The sequence below is a fragment of the Echinops telfairi genome, unplaced genomic scaffold (genome assembly GCF_000313985.2).
Source record: "Echinops telfairi isolate 266 unplaced genomic scaffold, ASM31398v2 ScPeMD7_5592;HRSCAF=6446, whole genome shotgun sequence".
In the NCBI taxonomy this organism is placed as follows: Eukaryota; Metazoa; Chordata; class Mammalia; order Afrosoricida; family Tenrecidae; genus Echinops; species Echinops telfairi.
The window spans coordinates 26350754-26365602 of NW_022109491.1; the positions used below are offsets into that span (position 1 = coordinate 26350754).

The 14849-nt window shown below is 55.1% G+C and overlaps 1 protein-coding gene across 1 annotated transcript in view; it reads right to left on the minus strand.

Moving 5' to 3' along the window:
- Positions 1 to 234: 234 nt before the first annotated feature.
- ANGPT4 (angiopoietin 4) overlaps positions 235 to 14849 on the minus strand; it is a 48069-nt gene continuing 33454 nt past the window's right edge. The window contains exons 5-9 of the mRNA XM_004698198.2: positions 11980 to 12095; positions 9314 to 9415; positions 7329 to 7495; positions 1993 to 2123; positions 235 to 1057 (exon numbers count right to left, since the gene is read on the minus strand). Of these exons, the coding sequence (XP_004698255.2) occupies positions 897 to 1057; positions 1993 to 2123; positions 7329 to 7495; positions 9314 to 9415; positions 11980 to 12095 (677 nt within the window). The 3' untranslated portion in view covers positions 235 to 896. The remainder of the gene's footprint in view (positions 1058 to 1992; positions 2124 to 7328; positions 7496 to 9313; positions 9416 to 11979; positions 12096 to 14849) is intronic.

Here is a 14849-nt window from a genome sequence, read left to right on the forward strand (position 1 = left end):
CTGACTTGGGGTTCCCCCTGGTGACAGGAGAGGGGAAGTCCTTCCAAGGACACCGGCAGCCCTGAGGGCAGATCCAGGCCCAGCAGGACCCATTTTCAGATCCTCACGTTTGGGGAAAGAGGCCAACGCGAGCCCCTCTGTGGAAAGTGGCCCACTCGAGCCTCTCGCCCCTCGGTGGGCAGTTGAGAGACACACCACTCCTTGAAAGGCTCGGACAAGTCCCACAGCTAAGAATGCTTCTTCACTTGGCTTTAATGGGCTATTTTTCTCTCTCACATGACCATAGATCTTGTTTGGACATGGGGACGGGGTTTAGCGTGATGCTCTTGTCACCCCTGTGGGACACTCAGGGCTGCTGGAAGCCCCTACCCCCACCCCGTCCACCTGTCCAAGACCAGGTCTGAGCTCTAGATGTTGGGCCCTGGGACAGTGTGGGGCTGGGGGAGGGGGGAAGCCTTATGTTCGTGGGGGAGGGGTGGTAGTGAGTGCATGACGCCCCTCCAGCCTTGAGCAGGAAGTCCAAGGGCATCTTAAAGCCAGGAGAGTTCACTGCAGGCTCGAAGGACTCCCCGGCGACTCTAGAGACAGAATCTGGCAGCTTCTTGCCTGCCCGACAGACCCCCGCCAATAATCATGCATCTGTCGGAGGAGCGGCGGCCAGTCTGTTCTGAGCTCATCCCAAGTGTGTGGTCCTCACTCCGCCCGCGGGCGACAGGAGGTACAGGAGGTATGGGCGCATGGCACCAGAGGGGTAGGGACCCGCAGACTCCTCGGAGAGGCTGGTAGGTGCCTCCTCCGGCCTTCTGGGCAAGAAGGGCTGGCTCAGGAGGTCCCAGGAGCCCAGGACAAGGCCCTGGCGCTGCGTCTTGGATCTGGGTCCAGGCCCGGCTGCTGGCTTAGACGCCCAAGGGCCGCACCATCATGCGCGTGGCTCGCAGCGAGTAGCTGGGGCCCCGGAAGTAGTGCCAGCGGATCCCGTTGAGCTTGCGCACGTTGTGGCGGGCCGGGTAGTAGATGCCATTGAGGTTGGAGAGGCCGCAGGCGTCAAACCACCAGCCTGGGGGGAGGAGAAGGAAAGGGGCATGAGGGGGCATGGGGGGTGGTGGTGGCAGCCAATCCCTCCAGCTCAGAGCTCCCGGGGGCAGTTACCTCTCTTCTGAGTGGGCTGAGCAAGGGCTGGAGTGGGAGCAGATGGTGGGGGCAGGAGAGGGCTGGGCTCCAGCTGCCCTTCCAGTGCCCTCTGCCCCTCCTCACCTTCTCTCCACCCTTACCCCCTCCCCCAATTCCCCTCCCTCCCCTGCTCCCTAGGCAGTCTTTGCACACTCTCCCCATTGGCTTCTGATGGTCTCTGTGGGTCTGTCTCTCCCACACTGGGTTAATCCCACTCTAGTAGCTCCTGTGCTTGTACCCGTTTCTCTCTCTCTGGAACGGCCCTGTCTCTCCCGCTGTGCCGTGGGTCTCTGTTGGCCTGCCTCCTGGTCTGCCTTGCCTTCTCCCCTGGACCTCTGTCCTCTGACCCCATGCAGTGCCCAGTCTCCTCCCGGTGGCTTGGCGTGGTCCTGCTCTTCACCGGTCCCTGCGTCTCCTCCCTCTCTTCTACACTTGCTCTCTGCCCCTCATCTGCCACTCCCGGAACTCTGCCCCCATCTCACCCCCAAACACTGTCTAGACCAGAGTTGGTGGGGGGCTGCCCTCCTCCATCCTGGCCCATGGAGTCAGGGGAATCTCCAGCCTGGAGCCCATCAGGCACTGTGCCTCCCTGGGGTGACCGCTGAGGCCCCCACTCCCCGTGTTCCTGGAGACTGGTCTCCGAGAGAAACCAGGGTACCTGCGTGAGGGGGAGGTGAGAGCTCAGAGGGGTCCTCAAGGACCTAGTGGGCGGTAGAGGTGAGCCTGCACCCGCCTCGCGATGGCACAGGGGTCTGGGAGAGGATGGAGGCCCCCTCCACCCCCGGGCAAGCCTGTGGGTGGACCGGGCTCCCCTTCACTCACCCCCAGACAGCATCTGGGCACACTTGCACAGGCAGTTGTCATTGTCAGAGTCTCGGGTGCTGAAGTTGGTGCCCTGCAGGACCAGGCTGCTCTGGCGCCCTGCGGAGCCGCTGTACCCGTTCAGGGAAAGCCTGGGACCACCGAGGGGGGCCATGGGAGAGAGGGCAGTCAGGTTGGGGCCCTGCCTGGGTGCTGACGACAGGCCCTCACCTGGACGCTTTCTCTTAGTCCGCCCGCAGCACCCCTTGTCCTTGGAGGGTCGCCCTTCCTGCCCCACCCCCCCAGTGCCGCCCGGGAATACAGCACCTCCTGTGTGCCAGCCCTCCCTTCCCACCCATCTCCCCATCTCCTTCTTGGAGACCGCAGTGCTGGCATTTGTCTGCGTGTGCCAGGTCTGAGCCCTCTGAGCACTTTTGTCTTTGTATTGAATCCTCTCTCTGGGGTCCCAGTGAGTGGAGTCCAATCCCCAGATGGGATCTCTGAACTCTGGCTTCTTCACCTGCTCACGTGGTCCTCTTGGGAATAGCGGGTACCTGGCTTGCTCACTGTGACCGGTGGCTTCACGGGGAGCAGTGTGCCCGCACATGCCGAGTGCTCAGCATGTTCCAGCGCATGGCATTAGGCACACTGCTGGCAAGGCTTCTGTTGAGCTGAGTGGGCAGAGGGGTGGGAGTGTGTGGGAACAGGTGGGCTGTTCCGGCAGGCGAGGTGGGAGCCGTTTTAGGAGCTGTTAGGAGGTTCCTGGTCGGGGTGGGATGGAGGCCAGCTGTGGCCAGGGCAGCTCTGGGAAGTGTGGTTTTTGGCTCAGCACCTTGGACATGGGATCCAGAAGCCATCAGGGGCCTGGAGCAGTCCCCACCCCCCACCCATGGGCTGGTCTGTGGAGGGCCAGGGCACGGCTTTGGGGGCCAGAGCCCTGCCGGTGCCCTTTGATGTGGCCCCTGTAGTCAGAGACACCTGGTGCTGCAGACCCCCTCCTCAAAGGGGTGCACCTTGCCAGGACTCACCCACCCACTCAAGTGGCCCAGCTTCTTTCTCCTTGAGGGCTCAGCTGTTCAAGGCAGCTCAAGCTGAGGTTTGAGGTCATGGTTGATTTAGGGTTCGTGGAGTCAGTTTGACCTGGCAGGGTCACTCCGGCAGCACTGGGCTCTCTGTGGCCCCCAAGTCCTCTCCTCTCCTTTCTGGGAGCCCAAATGGGAACTTGTGGCTCCTGGGAAGCCTCAGTTCATGAGCCAGGAGACCACCACTCAACTCATTGTCAGATGCGCTTTTGATGTTTTCTGGGCAAGGTCTGAGGACCCTCCAGCCCATGGGTCTCCTGGGGACCCGGAGTCAGACATATAGGTAGGTTTCCCATGTGTTTGTGGATCTGCAGTTTTCCTGAGGTCCAAATATTTGGACAAGACCCCTTGGGCCTGAGAGTGCACGGGTGTGGCAGGGTCTCGAGTCTGCCCTGGAGTACATGCTGGGGGTCCCAGGGTGCACGCCGTGTCTGCCTGGGATTGTATGTGCTATCATTGTTCTCCGTGGCAGGCTTGCACCAGCACTTGGGTGTGTCTGGTGTGGTATATGCTGGTTTGTGCAGTGGTACACTTGTGTGTCCATGGGCCCTGGGGCCTGTGTAGCCTGTGCACTGACCCTGGGGGTCTGGGCACCCCTATAGGTGCAGGCATGCCTGCGTGTGTCTCATTGTGTCTGTGGGTGGCACCCTGGAAGACATGCCCATGGTGTCCGTGTGTGTCCATGTTGACATCTGTGCTTCCCTCCACCCTGCCCGTCTGCATGGACACATGGGGGAACCCCTTCACCCTGACCTCCAGCTGACTGCCCACATTGCCCACCTCTGGGCTTCCCGAGGGGATCCTCTCCAGCTCCCCATGGTGCACCCTGTGGGGTGGGGCTGAATCAGGCTCTCTTCTGGCAGTGTCCAGGTGCCCCAGCTCCGTTCTGAGGTCTCTGTGGCCCCACTGGCTATGAATTCTCCCTGTCCCGTTTTTACCAGGTCCCTTCTGACTGTACTTCCCTTCCTAGCATCTTTGCTTAGAGAATGCCCATTGATTGCAGGCATCCTCTTCCAGGGAGCCCCCCTGATTGAATACTTGTCTCTTCTGGCTCTGGTACCTCCTGCATCACAGGATGGGGGGAGGGCGGTGGAACTGGGGATGCTTTGTGAGCATGCCCATCCCCAGACACACACCACACTGGACGATGGGCCATTTAGGGGAGGGGAGGGAATCCCAAGCCTGACTTTTCCCCAGTGGTTCCCAGCTTTATCCTATGCTCCTGCCACCCCTACCCTGGCACTGGGTGAATGCTCAGTCAGCCCTTATCAGGACCCAGGCCTCTGCTGAGGGTCTTGTGAGGCCTGGCCTGGGAGTCTGGAGCTGTGGACAGGGATGTACGTCCCCACAGTTCAGGAAGGAAGTCAGAGAGCACAATGGATTTCTGCAGGACATGATAGAAACAGGTTCCAGAGGTAACACGGTTCTACATGTGCGTGTGTGTTGGGGGGAGGGGCGAGGGCTGGTGGGGATGGCGCTCAAAAAGTTGGTGGGAAAATGGAATTAAGAGGTCATTGAGTTTTCCCATGAGCTTTTCGAAGCCCCCTTGTACAGAGAGCCCCAGTGATGCTGTGGCTAAGTGCTTGGCAGAGAATTTAAAGGCGGTTGGGTCAAACTCGGCCGCCTCTGAGGGACATGGGACATAATCGGCTCCCATCAAGATGACGGCCTCTCACGCCCCATGGGGTGGTTCTACGCTGTCTTACAGGGTTGCTCTGAGCTTATCCTTTGGCTGTGGGTTTATTTTGGGGGAGGGTCCATGTCTGCTTGATGGACGTCAAGGACACAGAAGCGTGCAGAAATATAGTTGCCTTTGAATATATTGTTGGCGTGGCTCCAGAATTTATCTTTCACTCAGTTCTGTGCTATCCCGATAATAACCCAGCCACCGTGTTTTACAGCGAGGGGAACCGTGCCACCCAGAGGTTAGGGAACTCGTCTAAGGTCACAACGCCAGCGAATGGTGGCCTGGGGACTGCGGTGCAGGCGGTTGACCCAGGAACCCGTGTTCTTCAGTTCGAGAGACTTTCTTTTTGCTTAAGGAAAAGCTGCAGACCCTGGAGTTGGGGCCCTGGAAATTGCTGCCCAAAAACTGCACTCCCATGTGTTTACCGTGTACCATGGAAATAACAGGGACCAAGACGGGCCTGGTTCTTACTGACCGCTAGGGGCATCGTGGCTTCCTTAAGGGACGGCAAATATAGTGTTCTTTGTGGAGGGTCTACTATGCGGCATCTCTTTCGCATTTATGTACACTAGCTCACTCAGGTGAGGATATTTACTGCTGAATAAGATGGGCACATCTAGGACACCCATCTTACAGATGAGAAGGGGAAGAGACGTGTTCAGGGTCACTGTGGCAGTTACATCATCTGGTGTCAACTTGAGACAATGAAGAATGAAGGGGTGGAGTTTATCCTGACATTCGGGTGGCAGCTTGATGACCTCGTTTGGAGGTGCTATGGAGATACATCGCTCACTAGAGGCCAGACCCAGACTCTGCTTTGTCTTCCTGCTGACAAGACACACGGAGCTACACTGATGGAGCCAGAGCCCTGGAGCTGAGGAGCCACGTGGAGACCCACGCCAGCACTGAGATGCTTCTACCACCACTGGGTCCATAAGACTTTCCACCTACTTGGCCTGTGATCTTCCTGCATTCAGCATCATTGCATGGCTGTGTGAGTCTAAAGAGGAATTTTTGGACTAGGATCAACATTTGGTGTAATATCGGACTTATGGACTTGATCTGGACTGGGCTGGGATGTTTTCTTAATGTTCAATTACTCTTTGATATAAAGTTCTCTCTTACACACACGTCAGTCTTCCTAGATTTGTTTCTCTAGTCTCCCAGACAAACACAGTCACTCAGGGAGATAGGAACAGAGCAAGGAATTAAAGCTGGGATTTGGTGGCCATTGGCTTATTGGTTGGCTGAGTGTTTACTCATTGGCTGGCTGTGGGAAGATAATCTGGGTCAACCCTTATGTTAGGCTCAGCTTGGCCTTGCATGGTAAGGATGACATCATAGATTAGGGAGAGTCCTATCAGAAGGTGGGTCAGAACCCAGGGCATTTAATAAAGGAAGGGGTTGGGGGCACATCACTGAGAAGTCCCCAGAAATGTAATTAGGCCTACAGTGCGGAGGACAGAGAGTCCCCTGGAGATTCCAGGGGCGTCCAGCAGGGTAGGGTGATGTAGCATCATAGGAAGACCCAGGTGGCATGGTCCCTGGAGTATGAGTCTGTGACTCCAGCTCTGCCTGGGGCCAGGCCCAGGCTCACCTTCAAGAGACTTGGGTTTCTCAGAGAAGCAACATCAGGTCGTGGAAGGGCCATGGGTTTTGGTGGCAGGGAGACCCAAGCTCTAATCCAGCCTCTACCTAATTGGTGAGGAGGATTTAAGCTCTGGAGCCTCAGTTTCCACATGATTAAAGTCGACCTTGGGAGAATGAAATAGTGTATGTACCTAAAACATAGTATCCACTGCCATCGAGTCAATTCCAATCACAGTGACCCTAGAGGACAGGGCGGACTTGACCCTGCGGATTTCTAAGACTGTAACTCTTTGTGAGAGTGGAAAGCCTCCTCATTCTCCTGCAGACCAGCTGGCAGTTTTGCTCTGCCAACCTTGCGGTTAGTAGCCCAATGCCTAACCCCTACACCATCAGGGAAGAAGTGTACAGTAACTCCTCATTTCTCTTCCTAAACACACCTTCCTGAGAAGAGGTTGGAAAATCTTGATTTTTACAACATCCCCACTTTTAAGCCCAGCCTGCTGTTGAAGATGAGAAGCTGGAGGCAGGGAAGCTAGCACCTTGGCTTGCCCAAGGTCACAAAGCGAGCGAGGTAGAGCCAGGATGGGCCCGGGGTCTCCCGACTTCCAGCCTAAGGAATGTTTCACTTCCTTTCAGGTAGGGCATAGATCAGGCTGACCCAGTCACCCCTCCTTCTGGGCATCCATCTGTAGGATGGCTGCCTCAGGGTGACTGACCTTGGAAGGCCCATTCCTGCTGCCCAGGATGGCGGTGGTGTCAGCGGCATTCTCTCGACCCCACCCAGTGGCCAGGACTTACTGAGTGCTAAGCAGCCGCCTCCAAATCCCGTGACGTGCGCCCAAATGGGGGACAGATGGTAGGAATGGGAGACGCCCAGGGACTGACCTTTGGTGCAGACTGTGTAGCTGCTAGCTCTGGAATGCCAGCCTGCCCGCCAACCCACCAGGCAGCCCGCCCGCCCGCCCATGGCCTCCTCCTGCCCTGGGCCCCCAGCCCACCTGTACAGCTGGCCCTCGCTGCCCAGCTGAAAATGCTCGTACTGGGCGTAGGCCTCATTGCCTTCCCAGTCTCGCAGCTCCACGCGCAGAGAGTAGTTCGCCCTGCTGGTGAGCTGGTGCACTAGCTCGTTGCCCAGCCAGTGTTCCCCAGCGGGGTCGCCGAAGCCCTGCAAGGAGTGGGGAGGGGGCGAGGAGGGCTGATGTCTGGTGAGGGAAGCAGGCTACACCCCAGGCTGTGGAGCTGGGCTGCACCATGCTTTGGGACCATTTGTCCCAAACCTCACTGCCTAATGATCCAGTTCATAAGTACAGTGTGGGCAGGCCTGGAGGTGGGGGTGGGGGGTTTCCCCGAATTGTAGAGGAAAAGACTAAGGCTTTTGTCAATGCAGAGACCTGTTAAAAATAATTGAAATCACATTTCTGTAAAGTTCAAGAACAGACAAAGCTCATCCATGGTGCTAGCAGTCAGCACAGTGATTATCTTTAAGGGGGTGTTGACTGAGAGGGGACCAAGCCCCCCACCCCCAGCATACTGCCAGTGCTGCGTGGCCACCCGTAGGCAGAAGGCACACGGGGAGCACGTAGATGGAAATCACACCTGGAAGTTGTGCTTTGAACTTTATGTATGTAAACCTCAGGATGGACAAAGACAAAAATCAGCTATGTAAGCAGTAGTGAAGACTTTTTGGTCCAGCGTCAGGGCATTAAATAGTTCAGCAACCAAAAAACGTAAAGCAAAGAGGGCTGCGAGTATCCATCGGAGACACCAGTGCCCCAGGACAATGAAAAATCAAACAAACCACCCCCTCCAAATAAATAAACAAAATCACAACCATTGCTGTGAGTTGATTCAAAGTCACAGGGACCCTGCAGGACAGAGAACTGTCCCATAGGGCTTCCAAGACTGTCAATCTTTGCAGAAGCCGATGGCCACTATTTTTCCCCCAGAGAAGCTGGTGGGTTCGAACTACTGACCTTTCCATTGGCAGCTGAACACTAACCACTGTGGCCCCTGAGTTCTTAATGCCAAGCCAATGAAAAACCCAAAACCAAGCTCACTGCCATTGGGTGGACGCCGACTCATAGCGACCCTATAGGCCAGGGTAGAACTGCCCCTGTGGGTTTCTGAGATTGTGCCTCTTTACTGGAGTAGAAAGCCTTATCTTTCTTTCACGGAGCAGCTGGTAGCTTTGAACTGCTGACCTTTTGGTTTGCAGCCCCATGCATAACTACTCTGCCACTGGGGCTCCTGAGCTAAGACAGCTCTTCAGCACCAAGGACAGGGCACACCTAAACCCCACTCCCCATCTGGCTGTGTGCACCATGGATTAACCTATGGGTCAGCATTCAGCAGGCTTCTGTGTATTTGTGTCTGAGCACCCTGCTTCTTTTAATGACTGTTTTAAAAACCTAATTGGTTTAAGAACACGCACAGCTTAATTGAGTATTTATGACTTCCATATTTATCAAATAAACAGCATGCAATGCCCAAGGACGCTTGTGATTCTTTGCTGGCATGCCTTCCTCTTTCTTTTGCTCTGGAAAACTTAAGACTTTTCAGACAGCTTGCCACAAAAAAAAAAAAAAAAAAAAGACCCCTTCTCCAAACTGTTATTAAAAAAGAATTGGAAGACATCTGGGCACGTGGTGTGGGAGCCAGTGGATCCCTGTTAAAAACCTCTCTCCCAAAGATGTGGTCACACATGTGTACAAAGTCAGGGGCAGCCAGTTAAGCTGTGCGGCTGGGGCAATGTATCTGTATTCCCTTTTCAAAAAAATTGAAACAAAAACAAAGTTAAAATTTCCTTCTTAAAACCTATGTCAGCACTTTCAAAAAGGGGGTCCAGGTTTAGGCCGTGGAGGTGTGGTGGGCCAGTCGGCGATAGGTGGGCTGAGTCTTTCAGGGAGGGGATGAGGGGAAGCCAGTCTCATACCCACAATACAGCCCGGGGTTGAAAGGGGCATCCCTGGGGTGACAGCTTTACCTGTTTGTAGTCCTTCCAATTCCGCTGGAAGTTCACACTGCCATTCTCCCGGCGTTGGATGAGGGTCCACCCGCCTCCACTGGTCTCCATGTCACAGAACACCTGCAGAGGATAGGAGTGTGTGTGTGTGTGTGTGTGTGTGTGTGTGTGTGTGTGTGTGGTGGTGGTGGCAGCCAGCAGCCAGGTGTGGGCTGGCCAAGTTGACCCTACCATTGAAGCATCAGAGTAACAAGTGAGCCCAGTGGTTAATGGGCATCGGAAAGACCCAGGCTCAATCTCCCCATCCCTGGTCATCATTTTTCTAAAGAGCCTGGCTTTCCTGGTGGATTAAATTATGGGATTCGTACCTGCATCTCTTTGAGCCCTGGTTTCTCGCCTTCAGACTGGGGTTGTTGGGAGAATTAAATGAGGCCAGTCACGGAAGGTGTTTAGGACGGCCCATGGCACACACAAGTCAGTTAGGAAATGAATGCTTCCCGCTTGCTCTTAGCACAGGCTGCTGTCAGGATGAAAGGAGAGCTGGAAAGAGCTTCACCCACACGTAGACTCGGGAAATGCCCAGACCGCTGTCATTCTGAAGACAACTATTTCCCGAGCTCCTGCGGTGTGCCAGGCTCTGTTCAAGTACTAGGAGCATGGGTGAAATGAAGTTCTTCCCAAAAGCGTACCATTCACCACAAAGAATCTTCCAGTCTAACCGGTGTTCCCATCCTTGTATTTCTGGTCCAGTCAGCTCAGTTCATGCTCAGGGAGCCCAGGCTTGGGCCCGACTGGACTGGATGATGCAGAGGCAAAGCAATCCTGGGGACCCACTTGGTCTGGAGGGCATGGGGGGTGTGAAGGCCATGGTCGGACAGCAGACTATGGACCATGTACATCTGGGCAGTTACAGGGAGAATTCCCAAGAAGGTGTCCCTGGACAACCCCTGGAAGGCTCCCTGGAGGAGGTGGCATTGGAACAAGGCCTTGCATGAAGACGGGCCAACCCAGTAGAGATGAGTGGAATGGCATTTCCAGTGGGGACAACAGCAGGCGTGGAGGGTCTGAGAGGGAAAAAACCTGCTCTGGGAGAGAAAAGCCAAGTGACACCCGTGGAGGTGGTGTGTGTGTGGGGCTGGATGTAGGAGGGGAAACTGAGGCCCAGATGGAGAAAGGGTGGACTCCAAGCTCCAGAATGAAGCTGAAACTTGAGCCTAGCTCTCTTGTCTCTTCAGCAGCCTCTTGGTTTCTATCAGGGCCCTGCAATTTACTTTCATTCATATCTTTCTAAATCCTTACAATAGTGGAATCTCCTTAATATATATTTTTTTACTAAAAGATCATTTTATTGGGGGCTCTTACAGCTCTTATAACAATCCAAACACCAATTGTATCAAGCATATTTGTACACATGTTGCCATCATTATTTTCTAAATATTTACTTTCTATGGAGCCCTTGGTATCAGCTCCTCTTTTCCCCCTACTCCCCTCACCCTTGTGACCCCTTGATAAATTATAAGTTATTATTATTTTCATATCTTACACCAACCACTGTCTCCCTTCCCCCATGGTTTCTATTGCTCATCCCCCTGAGGTGATAGTAGTGGTGTGGTTGAGTGTTGATCATTGCGATTGGTTCCCCCTTCCTCCCCTCCCCTCTCCACTTCCCCCTACCTTCCTGGTATTGCTACTCACATCCCTGTTCCTGGATCCTATGTGGCGTGAGCTCTTATCTCTTATCTGTACCTGTGCACATGCTCCAGTCTAGCCGTCAGTGAAAGGCAGGCCTGGGAATTCCCTTAATTTCACATGGCACATTTACTTAAAAAAAAAGGATGACCTTTTTGGTTATTCCTTAAATAATCAAATAAAATATATCCTAAAAGGAAATTCTACCTTAAATGAGAAACCGAGTAGCAGTTGCCAGTATTTAGAGAAATGTAAAAATAAATAGAGTGAAATGCAAACAGTGCAATGCAATTGGAGCTAGAAACTGTTGCCAGCAGACAGCCCTAGGTTGGACCCCCTTGTTAAAGGGGAATTCAGCCGGTGTGTGGGGAGGGTTTGAGGGAGGCCAGCTACTCTCCTGATGTAATCAGGGGGGTGGGAACAAACTGGAAGGGGGCTTATGGTAAGGGGAAGACTAGGTAGTTGTTCCCCATACATTTTTGCTTCTGGGCCTGGACCCCCAAGAACTCCCTGATGACCCACCACAAACTGTTTCCCACCCTGGTCTCATAACTGGACTTTGAAGCTCAGGGCACCCTTGGGAGTGAGTCACTCAAAAGGGTGGTGCCGCTATCAGCCCTGCTCCCTAATTTCCCATAGGGAGCTGAACGCCCACTACTGTATGGGATGATGAGTATGTGGGAACTAGAAAGAGCCTTTCAGGGTCTATTTGTTACCTCTGCCAGCACCACCCTCACCGACACAGAACACATTTCACCGAAACATGAAGCGAAGGATGAACTTCCACCACTGGGACCCGCTGCTTAACCCCACGAGCTCACCCCTGCCTGCATGGGGACTCCAGAAAGCCGGGCCCCCTCCACCTTCTCTGGGACCTCAGGGAGGGGCAATGCCTACAGCCGATGGGGGTGGGAGTCTGTCTGGAGAGCCCTGGCCTCAGCACCCTCTCATGACCTCAGCACCCTCTCATGGCCTCAGCCCCCAGGCAGCCCCCTAACCTTCCTGGGCTCCATCACATTGGCCACGTGAATGGTGTAGACGCCACTGGCATTGGCCCCGAAGCGCTGGATCTCTGCACAGTCCTGGAACTCCAGATCCCCTGCCTTCATGGAGGCTGCCATGGGACAAAGCAAAGGGCAGTTGAGGATGGAGCAAAGGGTGAAGGCCAGGAGGGTGCCCCTGCCCACTCTGTGCCAGGGTCTAGGCTTGGAGGTAGTGGGGACAGGCGAGGAATCTGACCTGAGCAGGCTTCCTAGACTAGGTGGCCCTGGTGTGGGACCCGGGCCATGAGCAGGAGCTGGCCAGATGGAGAAGGGGTGGGTTTTCCAGGCAGAGGGCAGAGCAAGCATATGCAGAAGCTCTACGCTAGGGAAGTCCTGGTGCTTACTAGAGAGCAGGGCGCAGGGAGAGGACCTGAGGCTGAGGTCGGGGAGGGTTGCGGACGGATGTACACCGTGAGAGCAAGCAGAGGCCAGAGAGAACTCTGAATGTTTGATGAACCCAAAAGGGGTAGAGAGAGACTGGCACAGACAGGGAGAGGAGTGGGGGAGAAGAGGGACGAGGCCGGGAGCTTTCAAGAGGGGTCAGGCTCCAATGCCAAGGGTCATCTGTCTTGAGGAAGGTCACTCCGGCCAGAGTGTGGACTGGGCACCGGAGGAGATGAGACTCAAAGTGGGGCCAGCAAGGAGGAGGCTGCTAGAGCATCCTGGGGGAGGGCCATGGGGCCTGAATACTAGTGAATACATGCCCATTTCACAGATGAGGAAACCGAGGCTCCAGAGTGAGCTGACTAGCCCAATGGCAGGCAGTCAGGTGGGACAGGACCTTCTCTCTCTCTCCAGGTCTCATGGGAGACTGGGCCTTGGGGCTCCCTTAGTTGGGAGGTCTTGGTACTCCCCTCCTCAGCCTCCCTCCAGTTCTGGAAGTATGCCTCTCATTCCACCATTCCTGGAGCCAAACACATGGCGTCCTGGTGCCAGACTCCTGGTGTTCTGCACTGGCTTGTCAGGTCAGTGGTTTGAACCCACTAGCTGCTCTGCAAGAGAAAGAGGAGGCTTTCTGCGCTCAGAAAGACTGACCACCTCAGGAACCCACAGAGGCAGCTCTACATTATCCTGTTCGGTCACGATGAGTCAGGATCAACTCGATGGCATTGGGGTGGGAAGGGGGAGGGGCTGAACATAGGCCTCTAAGGGCCCATCCTCCTTCCTAGGTGAGATCAGAAGAGGGTTAATTTGAGGACTGACACCTCGGGGCCTCCAGACCTGGCCTGAGAAAATGACTCTGAACAAACCACAGGGCTTGAAAGTTCCCTCTGTGGCCTCATTATTGGGCCCTGACTAGAGCGTTGGGCTGGTTTCTCTCAGAATCCGATCTCTCTAGGCAGGTGTGCATCCAAGATGGGGCGAAAGAGCCAGATGGGCAGGCATCGCCACATTGAGGAGCTGGGAGGCTATCAGGGAGCAGCACTTCCTATTCTGACCTGGATCCTGGGTCTGAGAGTGGAGCAGGACCCCCCAGGAAGGAACCCGTGGTTCTCATATTAAGAATTCGCTTCCTGAGGCCCCAGCCCTATACAAACATTTCTCAAGGAGGGGTCTCCCCTAGCCCTTACTACCAGCTCCACACAGTTCATGAGAAACAGCTGTCCAGTCAAGCACGGGGCAGGGGCATGCTCTGAGGTGAGCAGGGGTGGGCGGGCCCGGGGCCACACAGCAGAGCAGGCAGGACCTTGGCCCAAGGCCCTCACCACCCTTCTAAGGCTCAGTCCACTGTTTTCCTCCTTTTCACACGGAAACTCACTGCCATGGAGCCCATTCCAACTCGAGGCAACGCCACAGGACAGAGTAGAGCTGCCTCTGTGGATTGCTGAGGCTGTAAATCTCCGCTGGAAAAGACACCCTCATCTTTCTCCCTGGCTGCAGCCGGTGGATTTGATGGGCACCACCGGGGCTCCTTAATAGATTTTCCATAAATTGGGAAGGGTGCTCATTTCCTGCTAAGCTTGAAGGGAGTTGGTTTCTGCACCCATCTCTGTCCACCCTGGTCCTGGGTCTCTCTCACTTTCTTCAGTTAGACAACGGGGAGAAGCAGACTCGCCAGTGTCCTCTGATGACAGCAAGGTACAAGGACAGGGCACTTGGGCAAAGCAGGGCCCAAGATGAGGTACCGGACACAGCTTCCCAGCCAGTCTGGTGAGCAGATAGATATATTCAGTTACAGCTGGAGACGGGGCTGGTGGTGAGCCTGTGGGGCGGGCGGAGTGCTGGGCCCTGGCCTGCTGCCTGGGGCTGAATGACAGACATCCACATGAGGGATTCATCTAGGCGTCCTCTCTGCCAGGGCTTTGCACAGGCTGGTATTGGGTTCGGGTCACTCTACTTTACCGTGGTGTGGTTTGGAAGACATTCATATTCAGATCAGTCCTGACTCCCTTGGTCTTCAAATTCCTACCCAGCAGGGCCGCAGGGACCCCTGTGGGGTCCTCACCCCAGACCTTAAAGCATTCCTGGCCTCCCCTCTGGAGATCCAGCAGCAGTAGGACCCCCCCCCCCCCCCCTTCCACAGTTCCTCTGTCTCACACAAGTCATCCCCACTTTGGTTCCAAATGGAACTTCCTAAACCCTAATCTCATCCTGTTCAAAGCCTCCCTCCCCTCCAAAGGCTCCCCATAGCCCTGCCATTAAAGTTAAAGTCCTCTCCTCTCCTAAGCACAGCCTTATATGCTTTCCCTGGTCTGGAAACCTCACTTAGTAGGCACTCAACAAACCTGCAATCCTCCACCTTCCTCCAAGATCCACAGACCCAAGACTATCTTTTGCAAGAAAGGGGAACTGTGGCAATCCTGTTACAACTGCACCCCAGCCCC